The sequence below is a fragment of the Anomaloglossus baeobatrachus genome, chromosome 8 (assembly GCF_048569485.1).
Source record: "Anomaloglossus baeobatrachus isolate aAnoBae1 chromosome 8, aAnoBae1.hap1, whole genome shotgun sequence".
Lineage (NCBI taxonomy): Eukaryota > Metazoa > Chordata > Amphibia > Anura > Aromobatidae > Anomaloglossus > Anomaloglossus baeobatrachus.
Genome location: NC_134360.1, coordinates 247,948,706 through 247,972,601, shown reverse-complemented (window position 1 = coordinate 247,972,601; position 23,896 = coordinate 247,948,706). Strand labels below are relative to the sequence as shown.

General features: G+C 46.3%; 1 protein-coding gene across 1 annotated transcript; it reads right to left on the bottom strand.

The window, feature by feature from the left end:
• Positions 1-696: 696 nt before the first annotated feature.
• LOC142248996 (cytochrome P450 4A4-like) lies at positions 697-22,165 on the bottom strand. Its single transcript, XM_075320524.1, has 12 exons — positions 21,881-22,165; positions 21,090-21,234; positions 17,454-17,498; positions 17,166-17,293; positions 16,960-17,084; positions 10,142-10,293; positions 8,102-8,208; positions 4,282-4,472; positions 3,137-3,270; positions 2,830-2,894; positions 1,216-1,298; positions 697-891 (listed from the first exon to the last, which is right to left on the bottom strand). The coding sequence occupies exons 1-12, from the start codon at positions 22,070-22,072 to the stop codon at positions 702-704; spliced, it is 1,557 nt and encodes a 518-aa protein (XP_075176639.1). The 5' UTR covers positions 22,073-22,165; the 3' UTR covers positions 697-701.
• Positions 22,166-23,896: the final 1,731 nt, after the last annotated feature.

Sequence of the window (23,896 nt, the reverse complement as noted above, 5' to 3'; positions counted from 1 at the left end):
CAAAAAAGGCAACAAGGGTTAACTCCACAACCGCATTCAGCAACAAGTATAACAACCAACAGATAGTCTGGATCACAACACCTCACCAGACCAGCTAGGAACAATTATAGCTGGCATAGGTGGAAAGATTGAGTCAACATATATAGGAGGAGTGCAGATGTGATTGGTTCCTCTCCAACATGTGATCAAAGGAGACTAACAAGCAGACTAGCAGAGATTAACTATTGCTAGCCCGCCTATGAATTACCACTTTGCAGGTCGACGCCCGAGTCCGTCTGCGTTTATTACAGACACCGGAGAAGTTATTGTGTGGAGAGTCAGAATCTGAAGTCTGAACAGAACCCGACGCCACCATGAGAATCGTCAACGTTTATAAAAACCTCTGTTTCACAGAAGGTAAAATATAAAATTTTGACTACCTGCTACGACCACCATTAGAGGGAGCAAAGTAACTATATGCATATATGGGTCTCAATGATAACACAGTATTCAGTAATCTCCTTATCTGCCCCTAGAGGAGGCTGCAATCAGGCAGAGTCCTTTAACCTTATCTCTACACTGTGGATTTATAGCTTGGTTAAGATATTTGATATTCATTTTATGTATGCACCTGATACTGTGAAGTTTTACTATAAATTTATCCTCGAAAATTTCTAAATTAAATCTAATTATAAAAAAATGGTATGAAGACGTATAAAAAATTAGATATTTTTAGACTTGTCAGAGTTTATCTTTTTCAGATTGATGTGTATTCCGTTCAAGGAGCGTAAAATTAATTGGGCTCGTTTCAATGGTTCCCTGGTAGGGTCCGGATGCAGCTCAAACTTCTGTAAGGTCAAAGCGACGGCAACTTTCATTTCATTCATTGCAAAATTCTGTCCAATGCAGTTCCTGGGAGGGAAAACAAAGTTGTAAGGTACAGATACATGTAATACAATGTATAATATATGAATACAGGGCTGACCCATGAGAGTACTAGAGAACCCTTTGGGGGGTTGGCACTGCTACGACACAGTAATGGTTCCCATAACTCCAGCAGAGGACAATCACATTTGGAGCTGGTTTTGCAGACCGTAATGCCTTTTGAGCTGCGGACACTTAGCACTAGAGATAACTTGTATAGTCCCCCTTAACAACAATTCATTAATATGCAACTGTTTTGTTTTGTTTTTTTTCAAGCAGGTTCCTATTTTTGATTTAGCATTTTCGTATTACCTTGGTCCTGCAGAGAATGGCAGGAAGGCATGAGAGTGTCTCGACGATGAATTTTCTGGAGAGAATCTCAGGGGATCAAACACCTAAAAACACATAGTATATGTAATGTGAACCTTTCAGGAGAAATTTGCAGCACAGAACTCTTGAAAATGACCTTTCACCATGTTAAACTGAGTGACCACATCATGCAATAGTGATTGCAGAGCCGCGTATAACATAATTTTAATTAGTCCTCTCCATTGAGGGAATATATGATTGTAAAATGTCAATTATAGTGTATGTTATTGTTCAATTGGCCAAAGATTAGTCCCTGGGGGCGTGTACTTCTTCCCCTGCATGAGGTTGACCAATCATAAGCAGGCAGTGTCATGAAGGGGAGAAAAGAACACACCTCCTTTCTTCACTGATCTCTGCAGCTACTGTGTTAGGAGACAAAACAGCGCAATTCCTTTTCGGAAGAACAAAAGGGTTGGAAAATCAACAAGCCAGATCTTTTTCTCCCTCAACATTATCAGTCGTGGAAGAATCAAGTGACCACCCCATACCTATTACACTGTTAGTTGATCAGGCCTACATCGGCAGGTTCGGTCACCTTTAGGGTAATGTGTGTGAGGGCGATCAAGCCTGCAAACCATTTGTGATTGATTTGCTAAAGTCCTGTTGTACTTTTTCTCTAAGCTCGAAGTCTGGTGAATTAATTCCAATACAAAGTAAAGGAAACATCTTACTGCAAGGGAGTGAAAGTGCGGTCAGAGATAAGTCTGACATCCTTGGAATTTGTGTCTTTTCGGCTATCCACGCATTTACAGTAATAATTCAGGGAAGGATTTTATGGCAATGGAATCTCTTTTATGCTCACAGCTCACACTAATACATTGGCACATTGTAACGCCGTAACATATAATGGAAAGCTTGATATCAGGAGCTTGTACGTAATAGAGAAAGTGGGAAGCTGCAGTCTGGGGCCAGACAATATTAGCAAATTTTGAAGGGATTGTTCACTACTTTCGTATTGATGAGGTCTTCTTACTATGTCAATAATATGAGATCATCGGGGGTCCAACATCAAACACACCCATTGATCAGCTGTTATGACCTTGGCAAGTTGATGTATACAGTGTACGATGTGTAAAAGTAAAACTTTGTACACTGTTCAGTGGGCACTTCCAAGTATTTTTTTCAACAAAATCTGATCTCCAGTACCTGGCAGTGTCCACTAAACAGTGTACAGCGCTGCCGAGTTAAGCTCTATACACTGTTTTACAGGTGGCTGGTACCGGAAGTGATAATGGGTCAGGGGTGGAGACCTCCACGATCTTATATTAAATCCTATCCTATCCAAAACAAAAGTACTGGAAAACCCTTTAAAGAATTTTCTTAATATAATATTATAATAATCCTCTAGTACTGTGGGGAATTACACCTATCATGTCCACATATAATGACTAACAACTTTCCACGTCACAGCGGCTTTGTCACACCTGTCCCACTATGGCGGCAGCGCCAGTGACATTTGGCCGAAATACTGGATACTTGTAAGTCCCAGACCCTGTTAAATAGAGCAGAATACAGGTATAGGAAAGGGACGGGAACATTTCACATTTATAGTTTTACCTCTGGATCTTCCCAGATGCTGGGGCACCGGTTTATAATATATATAGAGATGAGCACAATGGTACCTGTAGAATGAAGACACAAAATTTCTTCAGATATGCTATATATAAACATGGCATCGAGATAGATAGATAAAAGCTGCACTTTTCCATGCAAAGATAGGTGCAAAGCCCTAAAGTTGTCACTAGAATTTCTTGCATACATAAACTCCCCAAAAAATTGGGGGCAGCACTTCAAAGTTAGATCCAATTTTTTGAGCATTTAGATATACCGTATATAAGAGTTACTTCTGTAAGATGTCGCTCACCTTTGGGAAGGCTTTGTCCATCAAAGAATGTGATTGGTTCTTTAAGTTCGCGAACCACTTCCGGTACAGGTGGAAAGAGACGCATGCTTTCCTTAATGCACATGGTAGTGTATGGCAGCTTTCCAAGGTCTTCCCTGGCATGCAGAATTAATAAAAAAAGACATAACCTTTAGACTTTAGAAACAAGACTTAGGGGTACTTTGCACGTTGCGACATCGCTAGCCAATGCTAGCGATGCCGAGCGTGATAGTCCCCGCCCCCGTCGCACATGCGATATCTTGTGATAGCTGCCGTAGTGAACATTATCGCTACGGCAGCTTCACACGCACTTACCTGCCCTGCGACGTCGCTCTGACCGGCGACCCGTCTCCTTCCTAAGGGGGAGGGTCGTGCGGCGTCACAGCGACGTCACACGGCAGGCGGCCAATAGAAGCGGAGGGGCGGAGATGAGCGGGACCTAAACATCCCGCCCACCTCCTTCCTTCCGCATTGCTGGTGGACGCAGGTAAGGAGATGTTCGTCGCTCCTGTGGTGTCACACACAGCGATGTGTGCTGCCGCAGGAACGAGGAACAACATCGTATCTCCTATTGGTGCGACATTATGAAAATGTCCGACACTACACAGATCACAGATTTATGATGCTTTTGCGATCGTTTATCAGCGCATCTAGGCTTTACACGTTGCGACGTCATTACCGGCGCCGGATGTGCATCACTTTCGATTTGACCCAGACGATATCGCAGTAGCGATGTCGCAACGTGCAAAGTACCCCTTAGGCCATCTTTGTTAGACAAGTTCACAACAATTCTTATATTTTTCTTGAAAGGGTGTATGTATAATAGAGGTAGCCTGATGGGGTGCAATGGGGCACCTGAACACAAATGGTCCAGGCAAGAAGCTCCTCCAGCTTTATGGAATATATTTATATAAATGCCATAAGGTTTTTTTTCTATAGAATTTGGCCTCTAAATGAGGTTGGCCACCTGTTAAATATGGGATGTGCTTCATTAATACAGTTCATGATAACAAGCAGAGCTGCAGTATAAAATGCAAACAATGGGAGAGGGGAACGGTCAAAGAAAACGTGACATCCACAGATGACAATAATAATGTACACAAATGCTGAAAATGAGAGACTCTTACCACTCGAATGTGGTCCGATCTCCCAGGACCTCTCTGATCTCCTCTCGACATTTCTCCTGGTGCTCGGGATATTTAGCTAGGCAATATAATATCCAGGAGATGCCGCTGGCCGTTGTATCGTGCCCTTCAAACATGAATGTGTCCACCTCTGCCCTCAGATCTTCATAGGATAGGCCCTGACCATTTTCATCCTGATAATAATAATGCGTTACTTATTAAGCCTAACCGGCTTCCTGTTACATCTGCTGATTGCAGTAAGTTAGGCTGGATCTATGGTGACTGAAGAAGGGGTTGTCCACTTGCAATAACAAATTTTGGAGCTATACTATATGCTATATAATTTATTATTTCAACCTGTGGTACCTGGTACAAGCCCTGAATGTCAATCTGGAGGAGGGCACAGGCCACATAGAAGCAGTTGGGTAGCGTGAGACACCAAAAAGACTTGACAGAAACTGTAGGGTGTGTCAGTAGGGGCTAGTTATGAAATGTTTGGAGTGGTTAGTATGTGCAGGCAGTGGTCCGGAAACCGGAGCTTAACCTAACCAGTAAAGAGGGTTCTTGAAATTCATTTCAATTCATTCATTTCAAATAAAATATGTAAAAAGCAAATTAAGTTAGCTAAGTTTGAGACAGGGAGACTCATTGCGAGAGAAAGTAAAAATAATCCTAAAATATTCTTTAACTACATAAACAGTAAAAAACTGAAAAGCGATAGTGTTGGCCCCCTTAAAAATAGTCTTGGTGAAATGGTGGAAGGGGATGAGGGTAAAGCCAACCTGCTGAATGACTTTTTTTCTACGGTTTTTATACAAGAAAATGCCATGGCAGATGACATGACCAGTGATACCGTAAATTCACCCTTGAATATTACCTGCTTAACCCAGCAGGAAGTACGCCGCCGCCTCGAAATCACTAAGGTTGACAAATCTCCGGGCCCGGATGGCATACACCCCAGAGTACTACAGGAATTGAGTTCTGTGATAGATAGACCATTATTTTTAATCTTCTCAGATTCCTTAATAACAGGGTCGGTACCGCAGGACTGGCGCATAGCAAATGTGGTGCCAATATTCAAAAAGGGGACAAAAACTGAGCCGGGAAATTATAGGCCGGTAAGTTTAACCTCTACGGTTGGTAAAATCCTTGAGGGTTTCTTGAGAGATGCTATACTGGAGTATCTCAAGAAAAATAACCTTATGACAGAGTATCAACATGGGTTTATGAGGGATCGATCCTGTCAAACTAATTTGATCAGCTTCTATGAAGAGGTAAGTTCAAGCCTGGAGCAGGGAAATGCAGTGGATGTTGTGTATATGGACTTTTCAAAAGCTTTTGATACGGTGCCACACAAAAGGTTGGTACATAAAATGAGAATAATGGGATAGGGGAAAATATGTGTAACTGGGTTAAAAACTGGCTCAGTGATAGGAAACAAAGGGTGGTTATTAATGGTACGTACTCGGACTGGGTCTCAGTTCATAGTGGGGTACCACAGGGGTCAGTATTGGGCCCGCTTCTTTTCAACATATTTATAAATGACCTTGTTGGGGGCATGCGGAGTAGAATTTCAATATTTGCAGATGATACTAAACTCTGCAGGGTAATCAATACAGAGGAGGATAATTTTATATTACAGGGAGATTTATGTAAATTGGAGGATTGGGCTGAGAAGTGGCAATTGAAGTTTAATGTAGATAAATGTAAGGTCATGCACTTGGGTAGAGGAAATAACATTTATGATTATGTACTTAATTGTAGAACACTGGGTAAAACAGACACAGAAAAAGACTTGGGTGTATGGGTGGATGGTAAACTTCACTTTAGTGGACAGTGTCAGGCAGCTGCTGCCAGGGCTAATAAAATAATGGGATGTATTAAAAGAGGTATAAGTGTTCATGAAAAAAATATAGTTCTACCTCTGTACAAGTCACTAGTGCGACCGCACTTATATACTGTGTACAATTCTGGTCACCGATATATAAGAAGGACATAGCTGAACTGGAGAGGGTGCAGAGAAGAGCGACCAAGATTATTAGAGGAATGGGTGGGCTGCAATACCAAGACAGGAAAAACGAAGGCTTAGGGGGGATCTAATCACAATGTATAAATATATGAGGGGACAGTACAGAGACCTTTCCAAAGATCTTTTTACACCTAGGCCTGCGACTGGAACACGGGGGCATCCGCTACGTCTTGAGGAAAGAAGGTTTAATCATAACCACAGACGAGGATTCTTTACTGTATGAGCAGTGAGACTGTGGAACTCTCTGCCGCATGATGTTGTAATGAGTGATTCACTACTAACATTAAGCAGAGCCTGGATGCCTTTCTTGAAAAATTTAATATTACCAGTTATGTATATTAGATTTTATGACAGGGTATTGATCCAGGGAACTAGTCTGATTGCCGGATGTGGAGTCAGGAAGGACATTTTTTCCCCATTGGAACTTGTTTGCCACATTGGGGTTAATTTGCCTTCCTCTGGATCAACATGTTAGGCTACGGGTTGAACTAGATGGACTTAGAGTCTCCCTTCAACCTTAAAAACTATGATACTATGATTTGAGTGGTTGCAGACTATTCAATGCTGAAACCTGCTGAAGTGTAAAAATAGGAGGACCTGCTGGAGGAGACGCTTCTACATGAAAGATGGCCCTCACTGAGTTATGACCTACTGTCTAATGTCTATCTTGTTTTGCGCATCTACGGTGTAAGATCAATGCCCGGGCAAAAAATTGTCACTCCTCCAAAAGTACTGAGAGTTATGCCCTAATGTGACCTGAAGTGATTAACATTGTCAACATGTCCTACTCCTCAACCCCTGCTTGGTGAATTTAGGTCTGCCCTATGACGACAGGCTTTGTTTTCCCCACAGATGGTGAACTCTACTGTGGCATGAAAGCATGTTGTGACCTAAAATAAAGAGGAGGATTGTGGCCTGGGAAAGTATCTACAAATTCTACTATATCTTGCATCTATAAGTAACACTGCTTCTGGATATGAGACACTGTGCACTGCCAGTCATTGTTTCTATTGTTTACTGTAATCACCAAACTCGATGCTCCAATATTGTTGGGTTACGGTCAAGTTCAGCGCTACTGTACTGTTGTGTAACTCCCAAGCTCAATGCCACTGCGTTGTCATGTAACCCACCAACTCGGTGCCACAACGTTAAAGTGTCCTTCATCAAATTCAGTAAAAAATAGTTTCAATTTCTTCTTGCTGTGTCTGTGTCCATCACTGTGCCATCCATATGTGAGAAGGGGTCAAATGCCACGCATAAAAAACCGAGCCACATGGCTTGCATGACCTGTGATCCTAAATTCAAGACTCAGAGATACAGATAAAGGCCAGCAAATGTTTAGCCTAGCCAAGTGTTCCCAACAAATATATATAAGTATAAGTATAAGTTCATAGATGGCATCTTTCCGAGAAAAGCAAACCTTGACTTTAGCTTCTGGTGGACTCAGGTGGCAGTCAAGATGGAAGCTGTAAGAAGGGTGGGTTCTACGTAAATTTTGGTCACAGGAGGCCATTGATTCCTATCTCTTCTGGATTGGCAGGTTGGGAAAGGGTTTTGGGGCTGTTCTGCTTCTGGAGAGGGCTTGCAATAAACAGCTACTTTGTACAATTCTGTGTGCCACGCTGCACTTTTTTAGTAGCACGGAGAGTTTTCAAAAATTTTCAAAAATTACACAGTAATCAGTCAAAGAAACAGAGTTATGTAATACACAGGGAGACTGAGCAGATAAGAGCGCAAGCAGCTGATATTTAGTATTTTTCCTCTCTGGGTAATATAGGGGGTGCACTAATCTACCTTAGCACAGAGCAGAATATCAAGGAAGTCCAGGTGCCGCTTCTTTTGGATCTTCTCCAGTTCTGTATCTTCCTTTAGGGATTGTTTCCGTTCTTGAATAACTTTATCTAAATATAAGTACAGTACATGACTAATGGAGATTATGGTCCCCGTCTGTCATTCTTAGATCAAGGCCATTGTAATACTTTTTATCTGTCAATTATGGATGATAGCAAAGTCCAGTTTGTTAGAATTTGCTACAACTCAAAGTTCATGACTAAAGCAAATAAACATTGCGGCAAAATAGGTGATAGTCTAGGTATAAACTAGTGGCACTTAACTTAAACCTACTTTATTATTATTATTAATTATTATATTTTTATTATTATTATTATTATTATTATTATTATTATTATTATTATATTCCCTCTTACACTTGTTACTGATAGGTCACAGGTCCAAGTCCTGAGACCACCACCAATTGTTCAAAAGAAAAAAAATGTTCTGAAACGCGCATGTCATCAGGATGAAGTGTTCAACTCCTGCATGAGTGCACGCACAGAGCGGAGTATGCGCTCAATACAAAGTCTATGAGCCCATGCACAGAGTGGTGTACAGAGTCAAAGTCTCTCTATTGAGCCCGTACATCGCTCCATGCACGCTCATGCAGGAGCTAAGCACCACGGCCTGATGAGCTAGACATTTCAGAATGTTTTGGGAGGTTTTTAGAGACTGGTGGGGCTCTCAGGACCAGGACTTCAACCAATCCGCAATAAGGATAAAGCAGGATAATCTAATAATAATAAAAAATTATAGGTATTGTCACGATGACTATGGGATATATTCAAATCAATAAAGTCTGTGGAGCCTCTGTTAGGAGTCTCAACACAGAAACTAGCCAGATTTCCCTCCGGGAAGGACCTAGCCAAGTAGTGGCTCTTTTTAGGAAACCACCATAACCACCATATGAAGTGGCCCTTTTAGTCAATATCCAACTCTTTGACAAGTTTAAAGATATGACAAGGGAAATACCAAGGCCAGGTATTCATCCACAGACAGCTGTTTCGGGGTATTGCCCCTCATCAGTGTGGAGTAGGATTCTGGCCAGGTGGGAGCAATGTCTAGTAGACCAACAAAACAAAACAATCACTGATCTCGGGGAGACCAGCCAGAGAAAACACTGCCGGCAGCCAGCGAGGGCGCTGGGATGACTATGGGATAGCGGGGAACCAGGGCTCCTAAGCTGTCCTTCAAGCAAGGGGACACTATGCTATCTCTAATCTCACCGATACTCCTATTGGTGGAGATGACTGAGTCTCCTTACTGGCCCTGCTCTTGACTAGTTCTGATCTGATTCCCCCTCCCTTTGGGAGGGATGGGACGGGAATATGATGAAACCCACAGACAAAGACAGACAAGAGAAAACCAAAACTCTGGCAAACAGCATGCACGAACAAAAGTTAAGACAATAAGAGAATCAAGTGGAAAAACAAGAACAAGAAGGAAGTACAAAACAACAAGGGTAAAATCCACAACCACACTAAGCACAACTTTCACCAGAAAGTCTGGGACAGCATACCTCACAGACCAACAAAGTCAATCTATAGCTGGCATAGGTGGAAGGATTCAACCAGCATAAATAGGAGGGATCAAATGTAATAGGCCTCCCCACAACATGTAATCAAAGGAGCAAGCAGACCAGCAGACATTAACTCTTGCTAGCCTGCCTATGAATCAGCACACAGCAGGTTGACACCCGAGTCTGCCTGTGTTGATCCCAGACACCAGAGAAACCATCAAGCGGAGTGTCAGAATCTGCCATCCGAATATTGACCGCCGCCACCATGACAGTCGGCGAAGTTTGTGCAAAAGTCCATGTGACAGGTATACTTTAAAACTAAAAAAAAAAAGAAAGCAATTTCTCCTTAAATCAGCTTTTGCAAAATTACGACTCCCCTGTGATTTTTATGACATACTGGAGGTGGGAGTTTTGCAATAATTGGGAAGCAACAGTTTAGAGAAAACGGGGAGAGTTATCCTGAATCTAGATGTTACACTCACCCGTGTGTCCGTGCACTATCTTTAAGGCTCTGCGGAATCGGAATCCATGCGGACTCAGGTGAAAAATCACATCATTATGATACGGGAGAAAGAAAAATCTGTGGTCTACCAGGTATGATAAATCGTATACAGCTTTGATGTAAGCACTCTCACTGTAAGGAGAAAAATCAGAGTATTAACATCAATGTGCATAATTATAGGGTGGTCTAATATATTTAGGAACTCATAAGACTTTATTGCCTGTTATACCGTATTTATATCGCCTGTTATAGGATATGATAAGTCTTAGGGGTACTTTGCACGTTACGACATCACTAGACAATGGTAGCGATTCCGAGCGCGATAGTACCCGCTCCCGTCGCACATGCGATATCTTGTGATAGCTGCCGTAGCGAACATTATCGCTACAGCAGCTTCACATGCACTTACCTGCCCTGCGACGTCGCTCTGGCCGGCGACCTGCCTCCTTCCTAAGGGGGCGGGTCGTGCGGCGTCACAGCGACATCACACGGCAGGCGGCCAATAGAAGCGGAGGGGCGGAGATGAGCGGGACATAAACATCCCGCCCACCTTCTTCCTCCCGCATAGCCGGTGGAGTCAGGTAAGGAGATGTTCCTCGCTCCTGCGGCTTCTCACACAGCGATGTGTACTGCCGCAGGAACGAGGAACAACATCGTATTTCCTATTGGTGCGACATTATGAAAATGACCGACGCTACACAGATCACCGATTTTCAACGCTTTTGCGATCGTTTATCGGTGCATCTAGGCTTTACACGTTGCAACGTCGTTACCGGCGCCGGATGTGTGTCACTTTCGATTTGACCCCGATGATATCGCAGTAGCGATGTCGCAGCGTGCAAAGTACCCCTTAGCCTTGTTGCAGTGGAACATGGAGTGACTGAGGGAGAATGCTTCCTCTGTCTAGCTACTTGGTTGCTACGGTTATTGACCACAGCATATGGATATGGATTGGGCTCCTGAAGTTGTGCAGGATTAGAAAATCATGTCTGATTTCTTCCATTTGTCCAGGGGTTAAGTTTGGTGTTGCGTTGTTTTTGGAAGATGTTTGGTCCACACCTTGTGAATAGAAGTGGTGCTGTTGTTGAAAAAAAGCAGACATGTTTTTGTAATTCTGTACAACTTTTTTTTATAAAATGCAAGTTCTTATTACCATAGGCCTAAAACATACTTCCGCGCTATTCCCTTCATTAGCTGCGTGGAGCTGACAGGAGCGGCGGTGTCTTCTGCAGCTCCGGTCACCTTCATGCAGCAGAGCTGGAAGCGACGCTGGACCATCCTGGAGTACGCCGGACATGGAGGGCTTTTTCGGGCTTATAAAATTGGTGAACAAGGCAATTTGTTAGTGTTTTTTTTCTAATAAAGGATTGTTCGGGTGTGTGTGTTTATTTACTGTAATTTACAGATTAATCATGGAAGGTATCTCGGGGAGACGCCTGACATGATTAATCTAGGATTTAGTGGCAGCTATGGGCTGCCAATAACTCCTTATTACCCTGATTTGCCAACGCACCAGGGCCAATCGGGAAGAGCCACGTACAATCCCAGAACTGTCGCATATAATGTATGCAGCAATTCTGGGCGGCTGCTGACTGATATTGTTAGGCTGGGGGGCTCCCCATAACGTGGAGCTCCCCATCCTGAGAATACCAGCCTTCAGCCGTATGGCTTTATCTGGCTGGTATTAAAATTGGGGGGGACCGCACGCCGTTTTTTTAAATTATTTATTTATTTATTTTACTGCACAGTATAGACACGCCCACTGGCTGCTGTGATTGGGTGCAGTGAGACAGCTGTCAATCAGCGTGGGGGGCGTGTCTGACTGCAACCAATCACAGGCGTCTGTGGGTGGGGAAAGCAGATAATACGAGATTGATTAATGAGCGGCCGGCATATTCAAAGTAATTGTTGCCGCGTATTCTCTGCACAGCTGTTCCTCGCCGCACTGGTGATCGGGGATCGGTATGAGCCGGGGGAAGAAAAAAACCGAGCGCCAATGTAAGTATGACTGAGAACAGCAGAAAAAAAGGTAAGTATACTGACTTTAATGAAAAAAAAAAAAAAATAAGATCGCTAGTGTACAAACGCACACGCACGAAACGTGCTGAACACGGACATACTCCGTGTGCGGTACGTGCAGGCATGGACCCATAGACTAAAGCGGGTCTGTGCCTGCGTGCTGCCGGCCAAAAACGGACATGTCGTCTGGGTAGAAAAGCGCACACAGGTACTTACCACACGGACACATGTTCCGTGTGATTTTACGTGTGTGTGCCATCTACCATAGAATAACATGGGTCTCTGTGTCGCCCTGGGCAAGCCAGGGGACACAGGTCACACACCACCACACCCCACACCCCAGGTAGGCACACCTAAGCTGAACCAAAAATCCTTGTTGCCTTCCTCCAGGAGTCTGATGATGCACACCAGGGGGTGGGCCAGGCGGTTGTCTCCGCCCACCAAGGAGCTCACAGCTCTGGAGGCAGGAAGTGTCAGGCAGTCAGCTCAGGGAAGAGCTTGAGAACAGAGATTAGCCCAGGCAGGGCTTGAGTAAACATCCAGATTAGCCCAGGGAGGGCAAGTGAAAACACCTAAGTGAAAGTAAAGAGAGAGAAGTGGTAAAGGAGGAAAGCAAGTGAGGTGACAAGAAGAAAGGAAAGCCTGAGAGCCCAGCTGTGTGTAGGGCCAGAACAGCAAGGTCAGCGACGGCGGTGACTGTCCGGAGGGGGACCGTTTGGAAGTTCCTGGAAGGACCCCGTTGGCTGTGTGCCCGGTGGTCTGGAGCAGTGTTCCGAAGGACAGTCAGCACCAGGGCAGGGGCCTCTCGGACCCCGGCAAGGCTAGGAGTCGCCAAATTTGCCGACTCCGTCAGTGAAGGGGACGTAGATTCCCCCAACAACCAAGTCCCGATTGAAGGCAACAGTCCAACCTGTACAACAGAGGCACCGCCACCGCCAGGGCACCAGTCTCTGAGGGCCAGCGCCTGCGGGCAAAGTGTAGTGCTCTTCCGGCCCAGCTTGAAGCCGGGGAGCGGGTTACCGGTGGGGACCCATTGCAACCATCCGTACATACAGGTGCAAGGAAGAGGGACATCACCGTCCCCCGGTATGTCACCATTGCCAAGCTGCTCACCCTGGACCCTCACACTATCCAGGAAGCCAGTCCCTCCACACTCCCACCTACCACCAGCACTTCCCCACACCAGGGGGACACCAAGGAGTGGCACCAACAGCTACATGTGGGCACTGATGATACCCCTACACATCACAGGGCAGGGGTACACAGGGTGGTGCAGGAGTACGAACAGGTTTTCAGTAAGCACCCCCTAGACTTTGGGCAGATCAAGGGGGTCCAACACCACATTCCCACGGGTGAACATCCCCCTATCAAAGAGAGGTATAGACCTATTCCCCCTGCACATTACCAGTGTGCCAAAGATATGTTGAAGAATATGAAGGAGGCAGGGGTTATTCGGGACAGTTGTAGTCCCTGGGCCGCTCCGTTGGTACTGGTCAAGAAGAAGGATGGTACCATGCGGATGTGTGTGGACTACCGGAAGATCAACCAGATAACCCATAAAGATGCCTATCCATTGCCTCGTATTGAAGAATCTTTGGCTGCACTAAGAACTGCAAACTACTTCTCGACCCTTGACCTCACCAGCGGATACTGGCAAGTGGCCGTGGCCCCAGAGGACCGGGAGAAGACCGCCTTCACCACCCCAATGGGGCTCTGCGAATTCAATAGCATGCCGTTTGGGCTGTGCAATGCCCCCGGGACCTTCCAACGGCTGATGGAGTGCTGTCTGGGACATTTAAACTTCGAGACCGTCCTGCTGTATTTGGATGATGTGATTGTTTATTCCCAGACGTATGAAGCCCATCTGGAACACCTGGCCGAGGTGTTCGCGTCCCTTGCCAAGTACGGGATGAAGTTGAAGCCCTCAAAATGCCATCTGCTGAAACCCAGGGTGCAATATCTAGGGCACGTGGTGAGTGCGGATGGTGTCGCCCCCGACCCTGAGAAGATCACTGCCATCCAAAGCTGGCCGAGGCCCACTACAGTGAGAGAAGTAAGGCAGTTTCTGGGTCTGGTGGGGTACTATCGGCGCTTTATAAAGGGGTACACGAAGATGGCCGCCCCCATGCAAGATCTCCTCGTGGGACAGACCAAAGGTGGTAAACCCGTCGGAGCCCCACTGTCGTGGGAGGACAAGCATGAGGAGTCCTTTTGCCAGCTGAAGGCGGCCCTGACTGGAGAAGAGGTCCTGGCGTACCCTGACTACGGGCGCCCATTCACCCTCCACACGGACGCCAGTAACGTGGGGCTAGGAGCGGTCCTCTCCCAAGTCCAGGATGGAAAGGAGAAGGTGATTGCCTACGCCAGCCGAAAACTCCGGCCGACCGAAAGGAACCCTGAGAACTATAGCTCTTTCAAGCTCGAGCTATTGGCGTTGGTGTGGGCTATCACGGAGCGGTTCCGGCACTATTTGGCGGCAGCAAAGTTCACCGCATTCACGGACAACAATCCGCTGACTCACCTGAACACGGCCAAGTTGGGCGCGCTGGAGCAGCGGTGGGTAGCCCGGTTAGCCAACTATGATTTCACCATAAAGTACCGAGCTGGTCGTGTCAACATCAATGCAGATGCACTCTCCCGGATGCCCCATTTGTCAGAAGAGGGGTGTGAGGATGACGACCTCGAGGAGATTGAGTTGCCTGCGTTTCACCAGCCGCCTACTGAGAGGGTACAAGTATGTCAGCAAAGGGTGGATCTGGACCCGCGGCCCAGTCAAGAGTGGCAGAACGCCCAGGACCAAGCGCCGGCTGTCCGCCTTGTCAAGACTCTGGTGGAACAGGGCGCCATGGGAATGGACCCTAGCGCTCCAGCCGAAGCTCAACGCTTGTGGAAAGAACGAAAACGGCTCTACCTACACCAAGGGAGGCTGTGCCGTGAGCTGATCAACCCAAAAACCCATGAGAAAATATGCCAGTTGATCGTCCCTCAAGCTGAGGTCGCTACTGTCCTGCGGGCATACCATGATGGTGCTGGCCACTTCGGGTGGAAAAAGCTGGAGATGCTGTTGAGGGAGCGGTTCTATTGGAGTGGGATGCGGGAATCGGTGGCTACCCTCTGGAGGGAAGGACAGATCCCGCTCGGGTACCGTGTGCTGGACTGTGGGTCAAGGGGTGCTGCCTGGGTTTTAGGGGCAGCATCAGGGCCAGGTTACTTGGGTGGGAGAGAGCGGAAACCGTAACCGTACACCGTTGAAACGTTAAAAGTAAAATGTGCCTCCCGTCTTGGGAAGAATTTATTAAAAATGCTTATGTTTGTTTAACCCTGTTATCCCCTTTTTACAGAAAAATAAAACCGGTGTAGGACGGCAGCCCGCGGACGGTCTGCGTTTTGCTAAGGGGGAATGTGTCGCCCTGGGCAAGCCAGGGGACACAGGTCACACACCACCACACCCCACACCCCAGGTAGGCACACCTAAGCTGAACCAAAAATCCTTGTTGCCTTCCTCCAGGAGTCTGATGATGCACACCAGGGGGTGGGCCAGGCGGTTGGCTCCGCCCACCAAGGAGCTCACAGCTCTGGAGGCAGGAAGTGTCAGGCAGTCAGCTCAGGGAAGAGCTTGAGAACAGAGATTAGCCCAGGCAGGGCTTGAGTAAACATCCAGATTAGCCCAGGGAGGGCAAGTGAAAACACCTAAGTGAAAGTAAAGAGAGAGAAGTGGTAAAGGAGGAAAGCAAGTGAGGTGACAAGAAGAAAGGAAAGCCTGAGAGCCCAGCTGTGTGTAGGGCCAGAACAGCAAGGTCAGCGACGGCGGTGACTGTCCGGAGGGGGACCGTTTGGAAGTTCCTGGAAGGACCCCGTTGGCTGTGTGCCCAGTGGTCTGGAGCAGTGTTCCGAAGGACAGTCAGCACCAGGGCAGGGGCCTCTCGGACCCCGGCAAGGCTAGGAGTCACCAAATTTGCCGAATCCGTCAGTGAAGGGGACGTAGATTCCCCCAACAACCAAGTCCCGATTGAAGGCAACAGTCCAACCTGTACAACAGAGGCACCGCCACCGCCAGGGCACCAGTCTCTGAGGGCCAGCGCCTGCGGGCAAAGTGTAGTGCTCTTCCGGCCCAGCTTGAAGCCGGGGAGCGGGTTACCGGTGGGGACCCATCGCAACCATCCGTACATACAGGTGCAAGGAAGAGGGACATCACCGTCACCTACCGGGGAAGCAAAGCAGCCGTCTGTGGGACCGTCCTACCAGCAGTTTGGTTTACCGTACAAACTGTGTCCAAGTCTCAGGCTGAGTGAGTACCACAGTGCCGCAAGGCACGGCGCTGCCCCCGCGTCCCTGCGCCCACCAAGCCCTGCACCTCCCAAGCCATCACCGGGCCCCGGGATCACCAACCCCTACCCACGGAGGGGCAACACAACACCTGGCTGCTCCCCATCACCATCCCCGGGATCCCCGCATTGAGCAGCGGTGGTGCTACACATCACCACAACCGTGGGTGGCGTCACGGACATTATCCCAACATCCCAAAACCCCCCTTTCACTCACGGGCGAGGAGTGTCGCTCGAGAAACCCCGGGATCCGGCCCACCGCTCGAGCCACCACTGAGCAGCTGCCGGACCCGAGCAGAAGGGGTGAGCGCGGTGTGCTGACACCCTCCTCCCCGCCCGCGACATCTCCGTGTGTACGTGTCTCCAGTACGTGCAAATACGTACCGCACACGTACAAATTAAACGGATGTGTGTTGCGGGTCATAGACGGTTGTTTCACAGTTTTTTGACAAACCTGTCCATCTGGCAGTTGCTGTTGTAGCTGAAGGCGCATTTCATGATGGTGTCCAGGGTCATCAGGCTGACGTGATGGAAAAGCTCCACCGGGCTCTCTTTGGGAATAAGACGTTCCCATTTGTCCTGAAACAATAAAAAGAGAACAGGAATGAGTTACAGGATGGAATACTAATGTCTCTGTTAAATATGTATTTCAATCATTACCAGCATGACGGTGACACAGTCGGACATCAGTCGGACATACGGCTTCAGAACGTCATAATGGAATCCCGGAGTCAGCAGCCGCCGGTGCTGGAACCACTTCTGTCCTGACAGCACCAGCAGTCCCTGCCCTGAGTGACACAAGAGTTAAAAATGAGCTTTGTGAGGCTTTAACATAGGGTCTGTTTTTGGAAGGGGGTGTTTCATGGTGCCCATAGACAAGAAGCCGGTCACTGTAGTCCAGTGAAAGCATCTAATGTCTACAGGCGGCACATCAGCTAGGTTACATACCAATCCACGGAGTGAGAAAGCCAAAGGTAAAACTATCCTTTGGATCTGTAAAAATGAGAATATATTTTATTTTAATAAATATATAAGACCTTGAGAGTATAGCTGAAAAGAACATGTGCATAATGAGTTTTTTTACTGAGTTTTTGGAGTGTATTTGAGAAGCTGTGAGTTTTTTTAGTAGGATTTGGAGAGTTTCCATTTTCTGCTCCAAAAAGTCTTCAAAAAAACTTGGCATGAACATACCCTAAGGCTATGTGCCCACGCTGCGGATTTTGGTGCGGATTTTGCGTATAGAATGGGGGGAAAAAAAAATCCGCATCAAAATCCGCGGCAAATTTGCGGTAAATCCGCGGCAAAAATAAGGTGCGTATTTGCCGCGAAAGTCGCGGATATTCATGCAGAAAAATCCGCAGGTACATTCTACCGTGGACACATAGCCTAAGAGGGCTAAAAAGTGTATCCATCCCTTTTGTCCCCAAACAGGGCTTCCAGCTCTAGAATGAAGCAGTGACGGACACAACTTTGACAGGATTAACCTGAAAAACTTTACATAGTTTGAGGAAGGAAAGCGTAGCAGTTAATCTTTTTTTTAGAGCGAAAAATGCTTTAATTCCTTAGATCTATGTCCCATCCCAAAATCTAGTGCCCATAACCTATGATATTATATTTATCAAGAGAGGCAGCTAGGCTCTCCTTGAACGTTTTATAGTGAATCAGCCATTACAACTATTACCATATTTTTTGGGCCATGAAACACACATTTTTGACCCAAATTTGGGAGGAAAGTGGAGATGCGATTTATAGTTCACATGTACCTGGCTCGCTGTGGAGCGGATCACAGGAGGCAGGAGCAGGTTCACCGCTGCAGGAAGTCGGCGACTGGGGTGAACACGTGTGTCCGCTGTTGAAGAAAATGAATATTCACTGCTCTGCATGCCCATAATCCCGCCCACTTCTCGGCACTGAAGCGAACCCCGAGAGGTGGGCAGGATTATGGTCGTGGGGAACAGTGAATATTAATTTTGGATTAGCCAGCAGCTGATGTCGTCGTTTGATTGGGGGTGCATGGCAGTGACATCATGTGTGTCCAATTGCTTACATGCTGAAGTCAGTTTCCGGCTTTTAAAGAGGATGCGGCACACCAGGGGAGCAAAGGTGAGTAGAATCTTTTTTGTGTGTTAAAAAAAGCAGCAAACAAGAGACATATATACCAAGAAGGACCCATGATAGCGGACATATATACAAGAATGGGGAACGTATATACCAGGTGTCATGATCTATTCCTGGCTCTGTCACCGCTGAGCCATTGCATGTGTCCTCTTTCCACGGTTAAAGATCATTGGAGGGGCTTATTCTGTTCTGCCTCGTTCCGGAGATTAGGCTGCTATATCTTGGTGCCGCTACCTCTGGAACGGCCGCAGTAATAGTTTCTGCTCTGCAGCGTGCATGTCTGACTCCCGTGAGTGTTCTCTGATCCGTCCTACCTCCCAGCTACCTTATCCTGACCTGTGTCCTCCCCGTACCACTTGTCTGTCTTGTTCCGCTGATTTCCCGGTCCGGTCCTGTGACTCTCCCATCCTTGCATGTAGTTTTTGACCTCCTGGCTTCTGACCTTGCTTTATTGTACCTGACTTCTGCTCCGCTTCTCCCTTCCGACATTGTCATTACTTCCTGGTTGCCGACCTCTGGCTTGCACCTGGCCATGATTTGCTTCTCCTCTGGTATACGAGACATCCTGGTACGGACTTGGCCTGCTGACTGCTCTATTGCTTTTGCGTCCTCTAGTGGGTTTGTGTGCTCACTGCATCTAGGATCAGTTTCTCCAGCCAGCTTCAGTACCCCCACTAGTGAAGCGTGACACCAGGATGAGGGACATATATACCAGGATTAGGAACATGTATGCCAGGATGGGCCTAGGATGGGGATCATATATACCAGGATGGGGGACATATACACCAGTATGGGGAACGTATATACCAGGATGAAGGATGTATATGTCAGGATGGGGGACATTTATAACAGGATGGGCACATATGTATACCAGGATGGGCCCAGAATACCAGGATGGGCCTAGGATGGAGATATATTTTCCAGGATGGGGGTCATATATACCAGAATGAGAGACATATATACAAGGATGAGCATATATACCAGGATGGGGATCACATATACCAGGATGGGGGACATATATAGCTGGAAGGGGCCCAGGATGGTTAACATTAGTACAGAATTGGGGGATATTACCCCCATAACCATGTCAGCAGCAGATCCCCCATAACAGTGCATCATGACCACATTTTTTGCTTCAATTTTTTTTCCAATACTTTCTTCCTCTAAAGCCTAGGTGCCTCTTATGATGATCCGATGCATCTTACAGAACAAACAAATACAGTATAAGGCAGAGAGTACCATAGTAACTCACCAAATGGTGACTCTATGGCTAGATTGAGTTTCATACTTTACCTATTAGCAGCATGAGGTGCGGTAGAAGTTGAGGATCATACTAGGAAATTATTTTTATAATAGTTACATAGTTACTTAGGTTGAAAAAAGACCTAGGTCCATCTAGTTCAACCTTCCATAATGAGCCTGCATAATGCCATACTGTGGGCGTCTAGTGACCTATGCCCTCAACCAAACCTGCAGGCCTCCGGGTTTTGCCTAGTGTTTCCTTTTTAAGAGGATTTTTTAAAAGGGTTTTTCTCACCTATCCACAAGACTCCCACTGATACCAAGAATGGAGCTTTTGAGTACCCAAGTGTCACGCTCTTCTCTCCCTGAGGGTTTTTGACAAGCTCAAGCCACACACATTAACAGTGTTTTTTTCCTTTGAGCACATTAGAGGTTAACTCCCTTTTCCGTTACAGCAGCAGACTTCTCGGTTACACTCAGTTGTCTGCTGTTTACCACTTCCGGCCTGGGTAAAAGCCCTCTGCTTCCTGCAGAGGGGGCTGGTTATTCAGTTCATTCTGATGCTAGACCTGGAGCGGTGAAGAGTCTGTTTTGCTGCTGGGGTTATTTTGTGCCATGTTGTATGCAAGAACCCTGTGTGTTACCTTCTTCATTTCTCTGTTACCCCTGCCCTGTGCACCTTTGGTCATTTCCTGGTGTGAGTTTTTGGTGTGTGTGTTTTAGTTTTTACCCCATGTCAGTTGTTTTTTTTGTTGGTAAGGTTTTGGAATCTCCGTCCCGGTCTGTCCCCTTGAGTGGTGGGTTGCGGAGGGGACATTATCATCAGGGCCAGGACAGGAGAAAGGGAGAGGCTGGGGGCTCAGACGTTGCTACCTTTAAGCGTAATTCTGGGTTGAGAGTAAGCCTAGGGCACCCCTTTAGCTTGAAGGTAAGCGGCATCGGGCCCCCGTCCAGTCCCTCTTCCTACTGGTCCCGTCAAGCGTGACACTAAGTTCAATGAAGCAAAGGAAGTAGCTCATTAATTGGCATCAGGAAAGCTAGAGATAGCCAAGTAGCTATGTATGGCAATCACATCGGCTATAAATAGGTCATCCCTCTATTCAAATTGGCCACTTTGGAGTCCTGTTCTCGTTATCAGTGGGGGGGTTTTGAGGGTTGGAGATAACGTTCTAAATTAATTCTAGAAAGATGGTCAGCAGAACAGTCATCAATAAGGGTTCTCACCTTGTCTGGACAGGATAGCCTTTGCATAATCAGGGTGGCAAATCGTCAGGATTGCAAAAAAATTTCCCAGCCACAGTGGAAAGGCGTACGGGTAGAGATCAGCATAACGAGTCATAATCTCCATGTCATTGCCATTCTGGAGGAACTATGGTGGGGAGAAAGACAGTCAGGCTATTCACAACGAACAACAACGCTTTGAGCAGCAATGGAAAAGTAAAAACACAACGCAAACCATTTCTTTTTAACATTCAGCAGTTTTTTTAACCAATAAAATATAAAAAAAAAACTATACAAATTTGGTATCAACATAACCGTACTGTCCTGCAGATTCATGTTGCCGGGTCAATTGTAACATCGAATGAACACCATAAAAGCAAAACCCAAATAATACTTGCGGAATTGCATTTTTTCCAATATTTTTACTCCATTCCCATTTTCAGCACATTATATGGTACAATTAATTGTGTGATGCAAAATTACAGTTTATCACACAAAAAAAAACATTATACAACTATGTTGATGGAAAAATCAAAAAGTTACGGCTCTTGGAATAAGGTGCAAAAATGAACAATCGCCCAATCCTTAAGTGCACGCTACAGACGCTGCCAAAATTATTACCCCCTGAAAAGTCCCATCAGACTTTCTCTTTTCGTAGATGCCAGATTAATGGAATTTTACTGCGATTTTGCTAAAAAAAAAAGGGCATTTTTGGTTATGGAAGTGCTATGTCGGCAACATGGTAATCTGAAATAAAATCTTCCGCTAAGTTCGTCACGTTGCACACCTCTTACCTCATGGGCATTGCCATATAGCCAGTGCCGCTTGGGACCCCCAAACGGGCTAAAAGCTTTGACCAGCCACCTCCTCTTCAGATAGAGACGCCAGGCTTTCAGAAGCACAAACAGGAGGAAGAGCCACAAAACCCAGGACCACAAACCAGAGGCACCAAGCGGGACCAGCCCAAAGAATACAGGGGCTGACATGACCGGGGCTGCCAGGACACTGCTACATTAGGCTGGATTGCTTTGCAGTAAGAGGCAGGCGGAACATCCTGCTCTGATGAGGCAGGTTCATAGGACATTGTAGGAAGGAGGAAGAGGGAAGCATGCCGGAGGGAGGGCAGGAGACGTAGACAGACACATGCTGAAACATGGAAACTCATTTATTTTTGCTTCGTTATCACAAATAGATCACAAACCCCTTAAACCTTATAGGGTTAAGTATAAGTTTTTTATACTAATATAAGTATTTTTGTGGATTGTCCATTTCTTAACCGCATCATAGATCAAAATGACTCATAGAAGTCTACGGGTCCATGAAAATCCCCTACAGCAAATTATTCATGTGCAACTTATGTGCTCTTTGTCATTGTAATAATTGGGAGAAACTTTTGAGGGGTTTTTTTTTAGCATATGATGTAAAACTCACGGTAAAAACTGAAACACTGACCAAACACCTTTTTTGCAAATGGAATAAATCACTGATGGTCTTGAGCTATGTGCTTTCTTAAAGGGAACCTGTCAGGTACAATATGCAGCCAGCACCACGAGCAGTTTTGGGTGCATATTCCTAATCCCTGCCTAACTGTCCCTGTATACATTAGCATAGATAAAGAGATCTATCTATCTACAAAAACTATTTCTAATGATCCTTTATGATATGCTAATGAGCGCAGGGACTAGTTGCAAGGGCGTTACTTTCCTTGGCTAGTTGGTCCCCTTAGCATGTTAGTACGCCCCTATGGGTGTGCTCTCATGCTAATGAATGTGCAGCGGCAGAGGATGGTCACGCTCATCTCTGCTGCCGTCATGTCTGACTCCTGGACTTTGGCTCAGTGCACATGATCCTGGACTTTCAGTCATGCACAGTACACAAGTTTCAAGCCAGAACATGTACACCCGACTTCATAGTGCACATGACCGAAAGTCCGGGATCATGCGCACTGAGCCGAAATCCTGGAGTTGGACGCAATGGCGACGGAGAGGTGAGTACTACCATCTTCTGATGCTGCGCATTCATTAGCATGTTAGCACACCCACAGGAGCATATTAACATGCTAATGGGGCCAACTAGCCAAGGGAACTAATGTCCTTGTAACAAATGCCTGGCCTTATTAGCATATCATAAGGGATCTTTAGAAATACTTTTTGTAACAATCTCTTTATCTAGGCTAGTGTATACAGGGACGGTTAGGCAGGGACTAGCAATATCCACCCAGAACTGCTCGTGGCTCTGGGTGCATATTGCACCTGACAGGTTCCCTTTAAGTGGAAATCACTTCACTTTTTCCAAGGGAGTGAACCGTTTCTTGAAACTGTTTTGAAAAATTTTGGAGGGCTTTTTTTTTTGCATACTTTGGATTGGACAGTGTATAGCCCCCCTGAAGCAATCAGGGAGCTACAAGGTACTGCATCCCAACCAAGATGCACCGCCTATCCTCTAGGGACCCAGAAGACCAGTGTCGGTAACAACCAAACACTCCAGAGAATCCCTGTTTTTCCCCAAAATCTCCCATAGAATGGTACCAGGCTAGGGTTGGACCACTGGATAGCCACCTAGAGTTGGAGCCAATCCAGTCCACTAGACGACCAGGGTGGTAAGTCAAGGATCAATATTGACTTTTAGGATTTCTACTTTCAATAGGTGGCTCATCTCTGAAGAGACAATTGCAATAGTATGAGCAAGTAACAGTACAGTGACAAGCATAATGGTAACAATGTTTTGATCTTTTGACTTTCAGGCTCCATATCTCATCCACTACAGCTTGCAGTGTGAGTGAGACTGCCTTAATTTTATAGACAATCATC

Bases quoted from the DNA above. Each gene is read 5' to 3' on its own strand.
- LOC142248996 (XM_075320524.1), bottom strand. From the start codon at position 22,072: ATGTCAGCCCCTGTATTCTTTGGGCTGGTCCCGCTTGGTGCCTCTGGT. The intron at 10,294-16,959 runs GTTTGTCAAAAA...TTCTCCTTACAG, and splicing joins AGCAACTGCCAGATGGACAG to TGAGAGTGCTTACATCAAAG. The intron at 892-1,215 runs GTAATACGAAAA...TTTCCCTCCCAG, and splicing joins CCATTCTCTGCAGGACCAAG to GAACTGCATTGGACAGAATT.